General features: G+C 30.8%; 2 protein-coding genes across 2 annotated transcripts; both read right to left on the minus strand.

Annotated features, from left to right (window-relative positions):
• Positions 1–230: 230 nt before the first annotated feature.
• LOC123260464 (probable serine/threonine-protein kinase tsuA) lies at positions 231–12929 on the minus strand. The gene is made up of 4 exons (XM_044721567.1): positions 12461–12929; positions 2997–3309; positions 1626–2651; positions 231–929 (listed from the first exon to the last, which is right to left on the minus strand). Exons 2-4 carry the CDS (start codon positions 3299–3301, stop codon positions 254–256), a joined length of 2007 nt encoding a protein of 668 aa, XP_044577502.1. The 5' UTR covers positions 3302–3309; positions 12461–12929; the 3' UTR covers positions 231–253.
• An 824-nt stretch (positions 12930–13753) lies between these two features.
• Positions 13754–17400, minus strand: LOC123260466 (aminoacylase-1-like). The gene is made up of 5 exons (XM_044721570.1): positions 16860–17400; positions 15760–15929; positions 15179–15682; positions 14499–14789; positions 13754–14226 (listed from the first exon to the last, which is right to left on the minus strand). Exons 1-5 carry the CDS (start codon positions 16954–16956, stop codon positions 14083–14085), a joined length of 1206 nt encoding a protein of 401 aa, XP_044577505.1. The 5' UTR covers positions 16957–17400; the 3' UTR covers positions 13754–14082.
• Positions 17401–21911: the final 4511 nt, after the last annotated feature.

Below are 21911 nucleotides of genomic sequence, written 5' to 3' on the forward strand. Positions count from 1 at the left end.
TATCGTAAAAAAAACCTTACTTACATTACTATCAATATTATAATTATTTTTTTTCCTGTGTATTAAAAATACACACAGTCTTTGTAGAAAAATATTCAACAAAACCAAGTGCCTGAATTAAATTTTTCTGCACTGTGACTTTAAATGTAACTCTCTTAAAGAATTTACTTCTTAGAAACGGGATGAAATAATAATAAAGAGAACTTATTTAAAAAATAAAAATAAAAAAATTACCATAAAAAAAAAAAAAAATCTATTCTATCTTAAGAAAAGCGCCATTCGCAGCACCCGTTCTTACGAGCAAAGGCGTTTTCCTGCGAGACGTCGCTACAGATTGATACACGTAATTTCCTTGAATAGTACCAGTCAAGGTCTTCTGTCTCTTGGCACTGGGGCTCAATTCATATTCGTATGGTTCGTCTTTAGCGATATTAAACTGCATGTGAAGAGCTTCTTTGTTGTCTTCAATGTCAATTTCATCGTACAAATGTTCAGTGATGTCGATGTCACAGTCTTGACTGCTTTCATCATAACTATCAGTCACGGAGTTAGCGGCAATGTGTCCGAGTGACGGTTCATCATAAGTTGTATTCTCTTCGGCAGTTTCATCACCAGAACTCTCCGCTTCTTCCGACAGATCGTCGCCTCCATTTCCAGCGTATTTCATCTCCCCACGTTCAAGCAGCTCCAAGTGATCCGGGTATATCATGGCCTTCTTTATCGCCAAAGGATCTTTTCGTGACCATTTTTGTACTTCCTCGTCCATCTTCGCTATTTTTTGTGGGTTTATCGCCCACAAACAACCTTTGCGTTGATTTCCATTGCCTGCTGGCTTTTCTATTTTTTCAAAGCACTTATTCAGTGACAAATTATGCCTCACTGAATTTTTCCATCCATTTGGCGCTGTTTTGAAGTACGGAAAGTGTTCACTGAAATAAAAGATTAAATAATTATTAAATTAAATAAAAATTCAAAGTTTATTATAATTAATAAAAAAAATTAATAATAAAATTATTAAAATTATTATTAATAATTAATAATAAAATTATTAAAATTATTATTAATAATTAATAATAAAATTATTAAAATTATTATTATTAATTAATAATAAAATTAATAAAAGTTTAATTTAATCGGATGATGTAAAAAAAATGTATTTATAAATTATATTTGATGGTCGAATGAGAACATCATATCGGGAATTGGTAAACAAAGAAGCATATTGAGTATGAACATTTCTCGGGGGACTGTACCCCGACAGTGCGCACCTGGTGCCGCTCAGGGCCCCTTTTACAAAATGGAAGGCAGCCGGCAGTTTTATACCACTATGTATACTCGATCCCGAGCATAGAATAAAGGAAGGACAATACTTTTCCCCTTAACCGGATCCCTTGAGCCCTCGAGTGAAGCGCAGACCGCGCTTTTTTTCAACTCGCCCTACCCTTCCACTTCCTAAATTTATCTACAACTTTATTGTTCAAAGGTATTATTACCAAATGCCTTTCCCGATATAATTTTAACAATAAAAACCGGTATATAAATTATATAAATATGTATAAATAAATAGAAGCTGGAAAAATAAAACTATAAAACGATAAGCAAATATTTGGATAAAAAATGCTTACCACATAAAATTATATATTTCAGATACTGGCAGCGAGCCCGTCTGGCTGTTCTTCAATGCCATTGCGATAAGACAAGAGTAGGAGTAGGCTGGTTTTGGATAGGGCTTCTCATCATACTCCGCAATATTAAGAGTAAAATCCTTATCCCTTTTCAAGGTTGAATTTCCAGTTGTACTTGGTGATGTAATATGCATATTATTATTGAAGATTTTTCTTACATGTTGTGTCTGGACATTGGGACTGTGTTGCTGAATCAGTTTCAAATTTCTTACTCTAATTTGAGCCAGAGGATCAACTTTCTGTCCGTTTGTTATTTTAGTCATCGCCTGTGGGGGTAACGTCTTGATGGTTGGAACTGTTTTGAGGTGCATTTGTTGCTGAGGTTGATTGTTTTGAGCCTGCTGTTGTAATTGTTGAAGTTGTTGTTGCTGCTGCTGTTGTGGCTGTTTCAATTTAATTGACCTCGCAGCGTTCATCATTACAGTTTCTTCATCCTGTTCGTCTTCAGATTCTTCTTCCTCTTCATCATCATCATCATCGTCATCTTCTTCATCCTCTGTTTCGGTGATGTCATTCTCGTAATGCTCATTATCCGTTTCATTGCCAGTCTCGACATCATCCTCAACTTCGACCTTTTCTGTTTTTATTTCGCTCTTAATGGGAAATGAGAAATGTCTTCTTGCTTGTAAGACCCCATTAAAAATATTATTGTTATTACTACTGCTGTTGTTATTATTGTTATTACTATTATTATTGTTGTTGTTGTTGTTGTTGTTGTTGTTCGTGCAATTATTATGGTGGTTGGTATTACTATTAGCATAAGTATTATTATTGTTATTACTATTACTATTATTGTTGTTGTTGCTGGTGGTATTGTTGTTGTTATTGTTGTTGTTGTTGTTATTACTATTATTACTACTACTGTTGTTGCTGGGAGTCGGAGTTCTTGATACCAAAATCGGCATCACTGAATTTGGATTCACCATTATCGACGAGACATCTCCATTAAGGTCAAGGTTGAAATTACTAAAACAGCAATTAAAAAATAAGTTAATTACAGAGAACGAGTAAAATAAATTTATTGCAAAATTAACAGTAAAGCGACGCGAAAAAAAAAGGATAAAATAAAATATTTGCGTTGAATATAGCAACTTTTGTTTATCAAAGCGGAAGTCGTTAAGAAACTCGTCAAGAACGGTGGTTCACTGACCCGCCAGAGTACAGGGAATCCACGAATTACGTCGCCTGGAGACGATCGATCGACCACGTGGGTTCGACGAAGCGGGTCAGTAATTCTTAAATTTATTTTTTCTCATATTTTTTATTTTACTCTTTAGCCTCGACATGTCAACATGCAGGATATTCGCTCACCTGTGAGAGCTGTTGCTGTTGCCGTTTAGCAGACTGGCCGAGCCGAACCAGCTGTTCAAGTCGCTGTGATAGTCCACTGGATCATCATCTAGCTCCAGCGGGGACATTTCTTTGAAACAGAATCCTACTGTTGGATTCCCACCGATAAGGCTTTCGACCTCGCACTTTATGTCGACATCCAGCATCTCCTGCAAGGATAGACTATCTGTTCCCAGATAGTAATCCATGTTATTTGTTAGCCAAGGATCCCTGGCTGTTGCTCCCTGGTCCAACCCAACGCTAGGTCTGCTCTCAGTATTCAACATTCACTCAGCTGTAATTAAAAAAAATAATATAAATTATAAATATAATAAAATAAGTCTGCTAGACAAAAATAAAATAAAAAAAAATTATCAGCAAATAAAATAAAAATAGGCGGGTGGTATTTCTGCAACATTATAAAGTTGGTATAATAACCAAGACCCTGAAGAGGCAAGACTATAAAGTCTCGGTGCTTATACAGTGACCTAAGAATATCTCGGGGATGGTTTACTCGTAGTAGTGGTATAGGAAATCCTACGCTAGCTCTGGGATATAGTTTATCCATTGGGATAATGCTCTCGATGTCAGTGAACTGACGATAAAACGGCTTGCATTTATTCGTTGTTGTTCCTGTACAGTACTCTACTTATTTTTATACATATATACACCGCCGCTGGGTTAATTTGACCAAGCTGTTGTGTCTATCTGCATTAGCCAGCTCCTCTTAAAATTTCTACTTCAAAGATCCAACCAACTTCCTCAGACACAAGGGCAATAGATTTTCCTCCGACGATACCATCGTGGAAGAAGTAGAAGAAGTTTAAGTATGCGTGACCTCGCGTTGCTGCTGCTATGTATACTCCAACACACAAGCAGGCTCAACATTGTGCTAGAGAAGTACATAGAGGGTCTTGAACCCACGGAGGAGAGCCCCAGAGTTCGCTCGACTCGTGGGTGTGACTGACTCATAGTACTATAGCCGATTTACTATAGAATGTGTGCAACGTAGTAGTTTCCCCCGTGTGTAGTAAGCGTACTCCAGTCGGCAAGTCACTCGACGAGTCTCTCGACTCCCAGCGTATAGTCTTCTCCTTTTCTCCTTGCTTCTTTTGGATTTATCTCTTTTTATTTATATATATCTATATATATAGATATATGTATATTTTTTTCCGATTCCGTTTCCTCCTCTCCACATCCATAACTTCTCGGGTCTGGTACAACAACACAGCCAACGTGCTCACGATATAACGTGAACGTTCCGAACGATACTATATGCTAAATAAACGACTTGACTGGATTCAATGAGTATCTACTACGCATACTAAATTATCAGCTGAAGAACTGACCCCACACGTTCTTCCTACCATTCTTTTTTACTCGATTCTCATACAATAATACTCGCTCTTTTGTCATGTTTAGTTCTTTCAATGTTCAATGATGATGATGATGATGATCAATCAATTGATTTAAATTTATTGTCCTGAAGAAATATCAAACCTTGAAATGATAAAAGTTAGAGGGCTGTTTTTAGAGCCAGATATAAATAATAAAGTATTTATATTTATATACAGACCAGCAAGTGAAGAAGAGCTGAAAAAAATCGAGGAAAAATGTTTTTTCCCCTATGTCCTGCATCTATCAGAACGTAAAGCATACGTGGTGCTCCATCAATACCGTGAGGAGACATTATAATAAATTACTGGAATTCAAGTGACTACCGATGGTACAAGTGCCATTACAGAGTGATTTTATTCAACCAGTTGTAAAAGTAATGTCTTGCGTATATATACATGTATGTTGCCAGAGAGTTGATGAATAAAAGAGGTCTCAGTCTGCGGTAAGGCAACATTTTTCTTTCTTCTTTCTTTACTCTTGTTCCTCACTCGCTCTCTTCAGACTCAGATTCAGCTCCAGCACTCTCGTTCAAGTTGAAGCTCTTGCTTTATCCTTTACCGCGAAGCGGGATGTAGATTAAGTGTAGAGTGCATACGAAGCTACATACAAAACACAACACGCGGTTTTAAGAGTAGACGGCGAGACTTGAATCAGGCAAATGTAAATGGACTGAAATAAAAAATCAAACATTTAAACGAGGGTCCCAGAAAGAACATATGACACAACGCCAAGGTTACTGTTTATACTTTCCCAAAGAACTCACTCTAGTCTTGAGCGGATTAACAGACCACACAAAGGTCCAAGTCATCAAGCCAATTCTATTCTAAATAATTTATGATTTTTATTTTACTAGCATTTAAATTAAATTAAATGAAGATGATACATAACACGTGTTACCAACGGATTTCCATGAATCCCATGGTGTATGGTGTATAGTGTGTATTAATCTAAATGTAAGATCGAACTTGTTTCACGGTGCTATACACCTCTGCTAACCGATGAAAAATATATTCTTGTGTGGAGTACTTTGCTGTGCGATGATGTGATAGCTAGGGTCACGGTAGCTGCACCAGAGACATCGACCAGGTTGACTGTCTCCGGTGAAAAGTTTCAGGGGCATGACGAGCAGCAAACGACCTTGAAAAAAGTAACTTTGATGGGAAGAACTTGATTTTATGTACAAGTTAATGAGTACAGTCGTATGAATATAAATTTATATCACACACGAGATCATCAACCAACAATGTTTCTTCCCCTAGCATTACCAATTTACTTTTTCATTTTTACCGCTTGTAAGCCAGCAATAATTAAAGACTATTATTTCAAATTTGGAATTGCCTGGTTATTAAAATAATAACTATAATGATGGTTTAAAAAGGGAGAGATTTGTGATTTAGTTATACAGGCCCCGGAATAAATTTAAAAAGAATTTCTTTCGTTTCCGGGATGGATCCCGAACCTTTTTTTTATTTGGTTCAGGGCTTCTTAGAAGCCCAACTCGGTGGGCACGTCCTTGAGTGTTAGAAAGCCTCGAACGAAATCGTTAAACTTGATTTAATTCTCCGGTTTGACAATTTAAGATGTTGATCGGTAAATAAGAGCACGTAAAAATTGATCCAGTAGTTAAAAATTGAATAAGATACAATATATTAATATCGAAGACTGAGGGAAGAAGTGTGGAGTAGCCAGAGACAAACCAAGAGTGCCATTGATGGAGAACCAGAAGACGAGGAGAGTTTTTGTAAATACTGAACTCAACAGAGCAGTATCTCTTCTCTTTGTTGATCTTTTTCCCGGTCTTGGAGTGTGGTGGTGATTTCGTCTTTCATTAGCTTTCTTTGTTCCACTGGTTGTGTTGGTTCGCTGGTACTGGTTCGGTTGTGGTGCTTAGTGGCGAGGAATCACACAGCAGAAACCGCCCGACGGTTTTCTTTGTGATCACCGTCGACTGAAGAACCGGTTTTCGTTTTGTTCCGTAGGCCTTACATCGCAATATGTAAACTGAGCCGCTTAGTGGGTCTCTCGTAGCCGTATTTTTATCGATCGCTCGTAAGTAACATCAATGTGCCAAATTCCATCAAGGAATCAATTTTTGAGAGTAGAAGCTAAGCCCAATTGTGTCTTTGTTGAAAAGTACCACACCTACAAATATTAAATATTTTTTCAATTATTATTATCTTCATCTCGTAAATGTAAACTTTCAACTTCCTGTGATAATAATATACAAGCAAGTCTTTATTCCTCTACGCAACCTTCAATCGTCCGTGCTAAATAACACAATCGAGGTCTCTTGATGATCCGATTGCCTCGCAATTTTTGGTTTCGTGACTGAAAGAAAGGCCAAAAGAGGAGCGAGAGGAGAGACGGCTCACCAAAAAAAGACCGGGACATTCGTATTCGAAAATACCTGAGAACACCGGGCCCGGTTGTTCGAGCTGCCGAGGGGAAACGCACCGGTTAAAGGTGGTACCAAATTGACCGTTCCTTTATTCGTAGCTGCCATTAGCCAGGTAAACGAAGGAACTCATGCCTGATGGGTGTATATAGATATATATATATATATATATATATATATATATATATATATATATATATATATACCTATCAGAATCTTAAAAAAAGTCCTCGTCGACAGGTGCGACGGAAGGAAAAATTTTCCAGTCTAATGGCCAGCGGTATCGAGTTCTTCGGACAGCAGACCCAGCCGTCACTTTAAGAGTCAAGTGACATGACTCAAATGACCAACGGACACATTAAGAGTGAACTCATCTGCTAAATTTAGAGCTCGTTTTTTACTCCTCGCTCCCTGTAAATATAATATTTAATCGTGAATTTTATATTCAAGTCAAGTGTGGTTAATTGAGTTTGAGAAAGCTCACTGAGCCATTAAATATGAAATATTAAATATTAAATATACTTGATAATTTTTTTTTAAATAAACGGAAATGATACCTGGTACTCTCTGTACAGTGAACAGAGCAAAGGTGGTCTTGGCTATCACTCGCGGGTTTACGAGTCGGCACGCGAAGACTCTTTCCGCTTTTTAATATTCTTTTCAAGATCATTCCACTCCTCTTTCTTGCTCACTTATTTTTTTTCCCTCCATTTTAGCTTTTTTATTATCTATTCAAGTTAAAGATTTACCGAGAAACAATGAGTGTTATTTTTAAAGCAGGAATTTCACCGGCTGTAGACATGAAAAATGTACATAAAGTTAATCTAAGGAGCGCAGGCTGTATTTCTGCAGCTAGAAAGGACTATTGTTAATTTAGAAAATGTTTTCTAAGGAATAGGTATGAATTACGGTGCAGTAAATACGAGATTTTCCGACTGTCATTCAGATAGGACTACTACCTGCTTGGTGAGGTAGGTTTAGGTCTGCTAAAGATATTTTCTCTCAAGTACTTTACTAGGAAATTTTAGTTTAGGGCCTAAGCTTCTACCCATCTCGATTAAAAAAAAATTTCCTAGTCAGCAAAACGGCGATAGGCGGACCGGCAGGTATAATAATTCTGAACCCGGGATTCTGGGCACGTTTTGAAAGAGAAACTCGCTGGGTAAAGGTAAAGGTATACTAGCCCGAGCAGAATACATGTTGTATTGTGCTATGGCATACCTACCTCAAGGGTCTTTACTAAATATTTCATCCTCCGAACAATATTCACGGTCAAACTCGTTTTTTTCTTTTTGTTCAAAAACATGCGGGCGTTCGCGCTTAGAATTCTATTGAGTTTCACTTCCTCTAGGTAGAATGTGCTACAGAGTTTTATTTAATTTTAAAAATTATACAGAAAAAAAAAATTAACTTGAATCAAGAGAAAAATTCTTAAACCGAGAAAATAATTTTAAAGAGTTTCATTGGATTGGATCAAAACGAAAAATTTCTTAGTTTAAAAATTTTTTAACTTTAAATTCTTCAAAATTATTTACTTGATTCAAATTAATTTTTTTTTTCTGTGTAAAAACTAAATTTACTCTTTCAAGTAAATAATTTTGAAGAATTTAGAGTAGAAAAATTCTTAAACTAACAAATTTTTGTTGGCTTAAGTAAATTTTACTTGAGGAAGTTCGAGCGAATCTAATGTAAAAAATAATTTCCAACTTTGAGCTTTGAAATTAAATATACGTATAAATAAATACGTCATTTATCTAATCCCAAAATTTAAAAAAGATTCACCGTTCAGTTACTTAGATATTAAATTTTAAAAATCACATATTTTATCTCCTTATACACGTGATCTTATGGCGGACAAACTTTTGTCGAGACTTCAATTATTTTTTTCAATATTAACCTCCCAACTTTAATGGATAAAAAACTATACACAAGAAACTTGGATTATTGCAAAATATAAAAACAATTTAATAATAATACATTACCGATATAAATTTTGAAATATTTAAAGTCAAATTTTATGTTTGTAACTCGTTTATCGTCAGCTATTTATTCGAATAAAAATTTGACAACATCGCGTCAACAGCTGAGAAAAAAGAAAAGGATAGAAATATAGTTACAGAGAGAGAAATGTTTAACTCACACACTCATCCACGTCTCAGGTTATGGGTATAATCAAACGCGCTATTGCCAAATCTGTTTATTTATTCCGGCAAGTAATAAATACCAGTCATTTTATAACTTTATTAAATAAGTAAAAATCATCAATTATTAAATTGTTTAAATTATTTTAAATTAAAATAAAGAATTTTGACGAATATTGGGAAGACTAAAATTTAAAAAAAATTTTAACATTATTTTGACTCATTAGTTACGCTCGAACTTCCTTAATTCAAGAATTTTTCGCCTTGATCAAATACAATAAAACTCTTCAAAATTATTTTTTTGATTTAAGAATTTTTCTCTTAATTTAAATTAATTTTTTTTTCTGTAAACATTAAATTTACTCTCGGATTTAATAGAAAAAAATTTAAGCTAGACTTAAAATTATTTTCTATGTACTGCAGTCATCTAGATAAAATAGTATTGAAAGGAGTGGAGTGAATAAGTTAAAAAATAAAATAACACAGGAGGAAATTTACATTGAAACGAAAGGAGATTGAAATATTTAGCTCCTGGACCAAGCGACGAGATCTCTTTCCGGGGCGGTGAGTTCACACCCCTCGTCGTCTCGTTTTGCAAAGTATCGATCTGATATTCCCTACCACTATCATCCCGTCCTCGCGGAGCTCCAAAGAGCAAGAGAGCGAGTTAGTAAAGGGAGAAAATGAGAATAGAAGAGGGGAGTGCAAAATTGCTACCCCTATGTGCAGCCGCTTGCGCAAAACAGTCTGCACCCTCGTGTGTCTCTTCACCCCGTCTCTTATTCTCTCACAGCTACTCTTAGGGATGGAATAAAGGGGAAGTTCACTACACACCTATACATGAAACACAAAATATATATATATACATATATAAGAGCACGAACATGAACATATACAAATAAAAACCCCTTGAAGGGGTTGCGAACAGAAAATATATACGAGGAGTAAATGCTTACCCTCGAAAGAACTTTTTCGATGAACATTTTCAAATGTAATCGACGCCTCGGTAATTGTTTTTTATTTAACCAGTCTTTCTCATTTTTATTTATAAAATTACCATTTTATACTCTGACAGTTGAAGTTTTAATCAATATAATATTTTCATAAATAGAGCTGTAATTACTGATTCATTATTTGAATTATAATTTATTGCTGTTATAATTATTATCAAGATGATGATGATGATAAGTATCTAGAAGATGAATTTAAATTAAATAATGAGAAGGCTCGAAATAAATTTATTGTTAATTAAATTTATTGTAATAGCAAATAAACGCGATCGAAAGTTTAGTAATGCGTGGGGACACGAGAAAGGAAGACGAGGAATAGATCGTCGAGAGCTGGCTGTGTGAATATATAGAGGGGAATTTTTTTTATTTTTCTTATTTAATTTATCCCTACGTTACGTAATCGGCGACTTCTTTAAAACTAACGGTTTCACTTAGTAATCAATTTTTTAGATTATTCTATCGTCTATAAATTTTATTTTTTCGTAACTTGGCTCGTTTTTGTTATTCCTATCTTTTCTAAAGTTCATGACTAAATAATGATAAAAAAAAAAATATAAAAAATTCTAAGGCACTCATTGTCCTTGTGAATTAACTAATGACTCTCTTGGCGGTTTTTTTGTTGTGACCTCGGTAAGATTTGGCTTGCCGTTAGAATCCGACTGGTGAAAGTAACATTTAAAATATTAAATAAATTCATCACAAATAAATGTATATACTCGGTATATTACATTACATAAATTTAAGAGTTAACTAAATAAAATATAAGAGTGGGTATATAAAGAGCTACGTATAAATATTTAATAAAATGACGGAGCACTAAAAAAATTCGAGCAGAAAAATGTGTTATACAAATGCGGAAGTTCTAGGAAATATAAAGCAATAAAAAGCCCGAGCAAGTAAAAAAAAATATTAAGGAATAAATGTATGAAACTATTGCCGAGGGGCGAGGGGAAGTTATTTTGGTCAAAAAGGGGCTCTGGCCCGAAGGATATTTCCTGCGGTGTGCATATGGCGTAGGGGTCTGGTTGTGCTCACAGGACCGGGACCGAGAAGCGAGAGGGGAAGGTTTTAAGTTCCCAGAATGTTCTCACGGTCAAAAGTTTTCCCGCCTTCTTATTTCTACTGCTCTAGCATTCACAAAAATGGTACTAAAAAATATATATAATTATAATATAAATTAAAAACAATTACCAAAGCAAATAAAATCGTACTGTTCGTAGAATAAACTTAGAATGTAATTTTAGTACTCACAATTATTTTAATAACCAGAACCTGGTTATTTAACTAGCTGTTTACACTAAAGTTGACAAAGAAATTTAATCGTATGTCATTATGTATCGGGTTTTGTCTTGTTTTAAATAATCTTCAGTGTAAAATAACCTTATAACGTACAAGTTGGGAAGAAAATCGATATTTAATAGTTAACGACTTATTTATACGTTTCACAGTCATTTGATCTTAGCCCTAGTAAGTATAGTCGATGAGAACATCCTCCGTTTGCTTTTAAGTATGCTGATAAAATAAAATAAAAAAAAAAAAAAAAAAAAAACTCAAGCACGTGCTTGTAGTAAAACAGTTAAATATTTTTCTTATCGATTAATCATTCACCATATTCAGTACAGCCACAAATCTAAAACAAATATTAAATATAAAGCGACTAAAAAAATATTAATAAAGAATGTCAAGTTAAATAAAATATTTTTTATTTAATACTAAAAAACATCTCAGGGTTAAATATAATTTCGAGAAGAGAAAGGAAGCAGCGGTTTCCCGCTTAAAAATTGCCCTGCCCCGCGAGATGCTCTGAGAGCAGCTCAGGGGATTCGTCGAGACTCTCCTCCTTATTTTACAGAGGAAATGAAGAACTAAAAAATAATATTTTATTAAAAGTACCAAAGATAAAAAAAAATAAACTCAAAATTCTTTAGATATTTCCTGCCGTCAAAGCGCGAACAGAGATGGTTGTCAACCGGTCGTCATGACTACACAAGATCATAGACCTTGACAATCATCGAGTGTATTCCCGCCGGAATTTTTTTCTCCCGGTTTTTTTACATTTTTTTTTCTCTCCTCGGTTCCACACGTTGTCGAGACAGACAAAGATACGAGTGAAGACTGGAATTTAGTTACCGCGCAAATTTTACCTTCACTATTTTATTATTTATTTATTTATTAATAAATTATTAAATATTTATACGTCACTTGAGATCATGCATACTAAAATAAATTTTGGATACAATAAATAATTCACGAGGTATTAAACACTTAAAGGCGTTTCCTCGGACACAAACAAAAAAACTAAAAATAAAAATGTTAAAAATAGTTGAATAAAAAATTTATAAAAATAATAATCACTGGAATAAAAATTATTTTATAAATTAAATAATTATTTTTTTTATAAGAACACAAGCAGAAACACCCGCCTTTATTTTTGTCATGCACTCAATAAATGTAAACAAATGAATAATTATTTTTATAATATAAATGACATTAATAACCTACCGTAATGATGACAATTGCGAATAAATATCTCTGGAATAATTATTATTAAAAACGCCACTTTCACTTATTAAATATATGTACTATATATCTATATAAATTAAATGTGAAAATAACGTAGTTTTTTTCGGCAGCAGCGACCATGGATAAACGGATCACCAACACAGGGTCCCCTTCACGGAACTGAAGTAACGTTGACGGTCTCAACTCGTGAACAAAGACCACGCACGATTTCAAATCTCATGACGTTCATTCGCTAAACAACGTCACGTGGTCTTCCCGCCTGTTCAGTATTGGCGGGCAACGAAATAGGGTGCGGAGGATGCTTTTAAATGATCGTACTTAATAAAAAAAACAATTATTTTAAACAATTTACACCACGAGGTAAAATTAGCTGATAGTAAAAAAAAAAATTTTATTTTTTTTTAGTAATTTTGTTAACTCAATACTTGTTAAAGACCGGCTAGTTACCGCTGCAAGACAGTTTAGTCAAGTAAATAAACGGTGGCTCCGCCGGGGTCGAGGCTCTATTCCCCTACCTTCCCTACCAGCAAAATGGCCGATTCTTATTCAACATTTATAAATCACTATTAATATTATTTATTTTATTTTATTTTGTCGTGTCATTATTTTTAAAATTAATTAATTTTTTTAACTTTTTTTTTCATACTAATTATTTTCACAACTTGCCGAGTTTTTTAATTTTTTAATTTGACAGATATTGAAGTAGATTAGTGGACGAGTCCATTATTTTGCTCAAGGTAAGGAAGTTTGCGGAAAATTAGTGGGGGCATTCTACAGGGATTTGTATATATCTGTATATATATTTATGAGTCCAAGTAGGGATACTATACTCCGTTAAGAATGAATTGTGATGATTGTACGATGTGTGTACAATTATCATGGTAATATTACACTTACTCATTAAATATATTTCGTGATATACACTCAGATGATTCCTTCTACGAAAAACACGATAGTAATTAATTCGTAGCACTTGCACGTGTTTTATCAATCATCTATATTAATATTATATATTTTATTACTTTTCACTGAGTATAAAATATTACGTTTAATCGCACGATTTTACAATTTATACTTCTATTATCAAACTTCTGGGTCTACAAGTTAAAGTTAAACTTTCATTTTTGTAAATAATATTTTTAAAATATATTTCTTTTGTAATTATTATAGACTTCACTTGTCTTCTTAATATTTCATTAGAAAATAAAAAAAAAAAAACAATAACTTTATAACATTCGTAAAGATTTGAATATAAAAAAAAACAGTTGATAATTAGCTTTCTTCATTTTTTTTTTATTCCACCGATAATTGCACTAAATTATTTGCAGTGTTTCTTCAGTTGATCTTCTTTGGCATTTAAATTCTTCTTTCATCAACTTGCTCTTCATTATTATTAAAGATTAATTTACAATCACTTGAATTGTGTAGCACTGATTCAATTTTTTATAAAGATTGAATATTATTGCTAGTAGAACGTAGATCTATATATCACTTGTTACTTAATTTCTTGACTTAACAAAAAATTTTGATTGCACTTTAATTAACTGAATCAATATTCAATATCTTGAGTATTAATTAAAATATCAAGCTTTGTTTAAATACTAAACATTAGCCACTGATGGAATAATATCCATGTAAATTTCAATTCCACGTAGGAAAACATCTTTGTTTAGATACTCATTGTGATCATGAAGTAATATCGGAGTATTGTTCATAGGTGAGAAGCCAATAGCGGGTAATCCAATCTGTTGAAAAATTGTTTATATAATTTATGAATTAATAATACTATTGTAAGGTAAAAGATCCAGTTATTGACACTTGCAATTTTATTTTAATTAAAAAAAACTCTGATAAATTAATAAACATAATTTTTGAATTATAAATTTCGAGATAATTGGTTTTTTTGAGAAAATTTAATTTTTTTAATTAGAATAAAATTGCAAGTGTCAAACAACTAGGCCAGTGTAAATAGCTGGGTTTTCTACCTTAATATTGATTAATAAAAAAGAAATCTCACCCCGCGTACATAGCGACTATCAGTTCCACCTGGAAAAATTCCGATTTGTATTTTCATCCCACGTTTATCAATTGCACTCTTGAACGCCAGCCAAAAAGGATTATTATCATCCAATTTAGTACTTTCAATTTTAGGATTTTTCTGTTCATACTCGACGAAAACTCCTTCACCGGCTTCACGACACCAGCTGAGAATGGTCTGCTCAAATTCTGCATGATCGACAGTCGGTGGGATCCGAACATCAAACACTGCAGTTAACTGCTCCGGAATAACATTCGCTTGAACACCACCCTGTAAGTTAAAATAAAAATTAATAAAAATTCCTCACTCTTAAAAAAATAATGAAAATAAATTTAACAGATATTCATTAATTTGTAGAATTTTTTTAACAAATAAATTATGGAAAAAAATATCGACTTGTAGAAATTTAAAAAAATTATAAATGCAATTTTTTAAAAATAATTTTTTTGTTAAATAAAATTAAACAATTATCAAGTGACAGTTAACTTTAATATCATAAAAAAATTAATTTAATTTAATTAAAAAATTTGAAAGCAAAATTTAATTTCTTCATACTTACAGCTTAAGAATCCTGGGTCAGACATAAGCCAAAAATTTATTATTTAAAAAGTAATAAAATAAATTGAGAGATTAATAAAATAAATATTAATTATACTCACTGAAAGCTTGGTGAGATTGACCGACATGACATCTCCAGGCATGTAATTTCCAGTGTCAAGCTTAGCTTTCTGATCAGCCCTGAGATCCATGAACCGATCAATAATGACCCGGAGCTTTTCACCAGCAGTGTTTGGCAGCAACAAAGATCCATGACCCGGGTGACCGGGACAAGTGACTTTGATATGCCAAATGGCTCTCTCGCCGTTGAACATGTAGAAAGTCTCTTCAGGTGACGCGATGCCTTCATCCAAAGCGAAGCCAACGTTCAAAGCTTTGAAGTCAGCAGTGTTTACAAAAGCTTCCATGCCAAGAACCCCACCAATCTCCTCATCAGGGACAAAAGACATGTGGATTGTACGCTTGAAGCGCAACCCATTCATCTTCATGCGTCTTATCGCCTCGATGTACTGGATACCAACACACTTCATGTCCTGAGAGCCACGAGCGTAAATGTTCTCTTTGTCGTCCATCTCTGCGCTGAATGGCGGATAAGTCCATTTATCCTACAATTTTAAATTCATAAATCTCAGATAAATTTTTAATTATTATTACATTTAAGGATATGTTAAAAAATACCTACAGCAAAAACAGGAACCACGTCCATGTGACTGTTGAGCAACACCGCTGGTACTGCTGGGTCAGTACCTACCCAGGTGATGACAACAATCGGCTTTCCTTTGTAATGCTCGTAGACTTTGATAGGCAAGTCCAAGCTTTGTGCTTGACGACGTAGAAACGCAACACAATCATCTGGAAAATTTTTAAAATATGGTTAGATGTTAAATAAATTTATTCAAGCATCGCGTTGATATTTGCTATCAAAAGTAGGACATTAAATAAATCTTAAAGTATTTAAAAGATTAAATTATCGTTAATTAATGACAGTATGATTAATTAATACAAAAATAAATTTAAATAATTTACAGCGTTTATATAATATAAATATGAACAAAACAACGCTCAGGAAAGTCCACGTAGCAACACCGCTAGAGCAAAGTCGAATTTTGCACTAAAATAGTTATCTTATCACCACCTAAATCTCCTATCACAAGACTTTATCTTTATGACACGCAATAATGATGAAAAAATTGTAAAATTTAACTCTATTATCTATAAATACTTCTAAAAGAACGTTAGCGTCTTCCAAAAAGTTCCCATACGACTCGACATCTTCGTCACTCAAACACTTAACAAATAAATGGATTTAAAAATGTAAAAACTCTTAAAAACTAATAACAAAACTTCTAATACCTTATAAAAATGATTAATAAACAATTTTTGATAAACAATAATTATTAAATAGAAGATTAACTAAAGAAAGCCAGGGCGGGGCAGCGACAATGGCTGGATGATAGCGTCTCTGACGCGACGTGCGTCCACTCTCGCGTCATTTATTTTCACAAAATAAAACTAGTGGATAAAAAAAAATTTATGTCAATAATAATGTTATTAAATAAATAAAAATCACTTTCAGAATTTCACTTTAATTAATAATAAATTAAATAAAGTTTAAGTAAAAGACGCGTCACTATGGAGAGACTCACGCGGCGTTACTTACATCCCAGACGCTCTTATAATTTAGTTAACAATTAATTTACCTATTTAAATAAATAAAAAAAATATGTTATTATTGTTGTTAGTGTACCGAAGAGTGTAATTAAAAAAAATAAATAAACTTACCGTAATTAACATTTGGCTGAACAGAAGGAATACGCAGATACTCGCGGAAATTCTCTACAGCTGTTTCGTCCAGCTGAGTCCGAGACGGCGAGGACATCACGATATATGGTGTGCTTATGCTATGGCGCTTGCGTATGTGTTGTTGTATACTGTGTACACTTTTGAAATGCGCGTGCAATGTACAATCTTACACTAGCCTCAAACTAAACTTGGTGATTGTTGTGTTGTGTTGTGTGTTGTATGTGTCGGTGTCGTCTGATGTGTAAGTAATATAAGACCTGACGAGAGAATCTGAGTGGTTGCTACCCTGGACTGCACTGCTTGTTGCTTGTAACCTGTCACTTTCTTATTAACTATACTACTGTATATTGAGGTATACTTATATAGTTTGATGTGCAAGTATTGGAAGTAAACTGTTGCTACTCTTCTCTCTTCTTACTTATGTAGCTTCTATTCGAGGTTTCGGTGCTATGTGTAATTGTAATAGTGCAGCAATGAGTTTCTCGTGTGTTGTGACCGAGTCTGCGAGATCTTTTGTATTTTGTCCAGTCAAGAAGGCCAACTTTATACTCGTTACCCAATCAAATCATTCAATTCAATTTTAAGTACGTGCATGAGCTTGATTTATTTATCCGAACGGTTTTTTCTTGTTTTATTTATTTTTATTTCTGATAATTACAATTAATTTTTTATGATTGTTATAAAAATTAATTTTGTGGATATTTGATAATTTTAAGAATTTTTGTGAGATAATTTAAATTATGGCAAAAAAATTATTAAAAAAACTAATGTAGAAATTTAAACTCATTTTTTTTCTTTTTTTTTTTAATTATTTTTTGGAACAAATTTGGTGGTTAAAAAAATAGCGCAGTGATTGCTAACTTTAATGTCATTTAATTGTTGAGTAATTTATGAAGAAAAAAAAATTCTGAGCTAATAGATCAATCATTTAATTTCCGTTTATTTTCATTGCTGCTTTATTTCAATTGCTTGATTAAATAAATTGAAAAATTACGTGCAATAAAAAATATAAGTGAAGAATTAAAGTTATTATTTATATTTTTATAAATTGTCATCAATTTTTAGGTAAAAATTATTTTTTATCATGATACTTTAATTTTTTTTTTTTTTTAAATCTAAGCCTTGAAAATTATTTATAAAAAATTGTATTTATAATTTTTTTAAGCTTCTAAATATAAAATTTTTTAAATAAATTTTTTTTGCTGCAATTTATGTCAAAAAAGATTTTTTTAATTATTATCTTTATCATATTTGTTTAATTATTTTGTTATTACATTGTAAAAACATATTTTTAATAGATTTTATTAAAATTTAAAAGATCAAAGATATCTTCTTTAAAGTTCATTGAAATGTTAATAATATTTACTTAAAAATATGATTGAAATTAAGGGAAGATATTTAAAAATAAATACTTGATTAATTTTTAATTCGTAAAATGTATTTCGATTTATTAAATTTCATATAATAATATGTATGCCTAAATAATGAGCTTTTTACACATTATATGTAATACAGCGTTATATTATAGAACTCGTTTATATTAATTATAATTAATTAATTAATTAGATTTATTTGTTTTTAAATCGTATTAATTAAATCATTTATACAATATAACACATATTTAAAATCGTAATATTTTCTAAAATCTAGGCACGTACATATGTAACGGCAAATTTAAAATAAAAAATTGTTTGTTATTTATGTACCACTTTTAATTTTAACTAGTTTTTATTTATAATATTTATAATTATTATATTTATTCACTCATTAATTATTTACAACACCGAAACATCGTTTTATAATTTCATCTTAACACCTTGTATTGTAGATATAATTTTCATAAGATTAATATTAATAATAGTGTAATTATAATAATGTTAATATCATTACAGGAGAACAAAATATAAAATAAAAGTAACAAATTAATAAAAAAAATATATTATAATGAGAAAGTGTAAAAAAATGTTAATTTTGTATTGTTAATTATTCACGCATGGTATTTTTTTTTTTTTTTTTTTTTTGTTATTATTCTTTTGTTCAAATTGCTCTTTTATAAAATCATTAATACTTGTATTTATATTTGTATATTTTAAAATACATGCGATTTTAATTTTTCTTTATAAGAATAATTACAATAGTATTTACAGAATTAAAATTACCAATTTACATAAATCTTATCACTTGACGTTCTTAGATGGTAAAAAAATCATCTCTAATTTCCTTTCTTTCTTTATAATAATAATAATAATAAATTGACAAAAAAATTAAATTAAATTAAACAGGAGAATTGTCAAAAATATATGTTTGCGTACAAAAAATATTTGACTTTTTTTTGCGTTGTATTTCCAGAGCGATTTAATTTTATTTATACTAAATGTAACACATGGACAATTTTATTAATTAGCTTCAACTTTTAATTATTTTGGTCTTGAGCGTTAATGATAAATCCTTCAATTTTGCAACTTAAGTTCACATAGTTTAAACGATAAATTAACTATCATGCAGAAGCCTTTACGGGATATTAAACTACATCTTGTTTGTTAGTTGTCTTCAATATAATTTTTTAAAATTTAATTACACGCTAATCAGCATTAAAAAAATTAAAAAAATAATATGCAATAATTGTTATTAAAATAAAGTGTATCAACAAAGTATCTCTTGATTAATGCTTGAAGAGAAGGTGAAAAATTGCACCGCGGGCCTATTAATTATTAATCTGAATAGAATGAGTTTATAATTATTACAAGTGTATTATTTTAATTAAATATTTTATATTTTGTGACGCGAAAATCTATTTCTCGGAATATTAACTATTATTTACAATAGTATTATGAAAAGATTGCTGAAATAAAAATTTTATTTTAATATATTTATAATTTATAATTATTTTTTCTTACAATAAAAATTATGGTATTTAGAAAAAACAATTATTTAATTCTCAGCAGTCTTCTCATTTCAACGGGTAATTATATTCACGTTAAATTCCTTATTATTAATTATAATAATTCACTTTAAATTTAAAGTTAATATTTTCTACTATCATTATTATTCTATGTTAATTTTTTTTTGATAAACTGACATCGAGCAATGTAGATTTGTTGTACCTAAATATGTATCAAGTGACCTGTGAGTCGTTGTAATATTGGTGTATTTAATATGCGATTATTTTTATTAAATTAAATAATATTAAGACTTTTGTATGTCATTGATAATATTAAACAGCTTGAACAAATTAAACTGAACATAAATTAAAGTAAAAGAAAAAAAATACAGATTATAGCCATTATCAATAATTAATTTTATGAAAATAAAAAAAAAATAATTATGATTGATTAAATTTATACATTTAACTATTGTAATACAGAGCAATATTTAAATACTCTTACTAAATTATTAAACCGTTAAATCCGAACATTAATATTATCTTAAATAATATTTTTAAATATATAATATTTACACATGTACATTTTAATTACATACTATAAAGCTTTTTTTTTGTGTAATTATTTGCGCTACTGTAATGTACTGTAATAATACAACCATTATATGGGATTTAAATGTATGGCTAATAGGATATGAATATTATCTGTTGTCTAATTTTCAACTATTGTATTGTGCATTAATATTAATTAATAATTAATATAATATATATTATTTACTGCCGATTATTTTTCATACAGCCCTAGTAAAGTTTTGTTTTAATTATCATGTGATGTTAGAAATTTTTGGACGCTTGTTTATGTTAATAGCAATACCTATATTTATTTGATATTTATTTTATTTTTTTCTGTTTATTTAAATTATTAAACATTACCCCAACTATCGCAGTTTGCTTTTTTTTTTGTTCGATTTAAGTTTGTACTCGTACAAGTGACTTATGTACGTTTGGAATTTCTCATTTATTTATTTTTTTATTTTTATCATAGTTTCATATATTTTACCATTTTTTTTTATTTACTAGCGCTTTTATGTAACAGAAATAAAGTCTCTGTTTACCATTTAATGATATTTGAATAAAAAATAAAATATAAATTGCAAATTAATAACTAATAATTATTAAATAATTACAATTAACACTTTAATTAATAATAGTTTTATTTTTTTTCTATAGTTATTTTTTAATGATTATTTAATAATCGTAAAGTTCTACCGAAGCGGGCAAGAATACTCGCGACTCAATAATAGTAATAATAATACATAAAAAAATTTAAACATTAATAAAAAATAGAAAAAAAATAAACATTTGATTTTAGATTTCAAAAATAATTCAACATGTATTTATTAATAATTATTAATTAATTAATTAATTGTTTAGCGAAAATTTTACAGTGAAATATAAAATATAGACAACTCTGAGAATAATTTTTACACTGCTAGCATATTTATTATAAATTAACAATTATTTTTTTTTTTTTTTTATACTAATAGGAATAATAATTAACTAGCAGTGCAGCTGATCTAAAAATCCACAGCTACTATTAAATGTATATATAATTTTGTTATAGTATGTATAGTATTACGAAATTTTAAATTTAATTATTTACATACCGAATGACATATTAATGTTATTTTAACATCACTATAATTATTATATATTTATATTAATTAATATAATAACATATATTTATGATTACACATAGTTTAGTCTCAACGAAAGCCTTTTACAGATTGACCATTACTTGTATAAGATTATTCAAATCATCGTATTACCTCAATATTATCAAAATTCATCTGTACATTATGACTTCTGTTGTAACAGATTTTTCTTAATCTTAAATTTAATTACTCTTACTCTTACTCTGGGCACCGCGATTAGATCCAGTATAAAAAAAAAAAAAAAAAAAAATTACGCTTATCATTTTGATATTATGCAACCATCAATATAATTTTTCTTCTCCAGCGTACCCGCTAATATAAAATACTATTTAATTCCTCAAACGGACCTTTACTAAAATCAAATCGAATATAAAACGTCAAATGCATTTTATAAATTTATCTTTTTTTGAAGAAAAAAAAAAAAAATAAAAAAAT

The sequence above is a fragment of the Cotesia glomerata genome, linkage group LG3 (assembly GCF_020080835.1).
Source record: "Cotesia glomerata isolate CgM1 linkage group LG3, MPM_Cglom_v2.3, whole genome shotgun sequence".
NCBI classification, from domain to species: Eukaryota; Metazoa; Arthropoda; class Insecta; order Hymenoptera; family Braconidae; genus Cotesia; species Cotesia glomerata.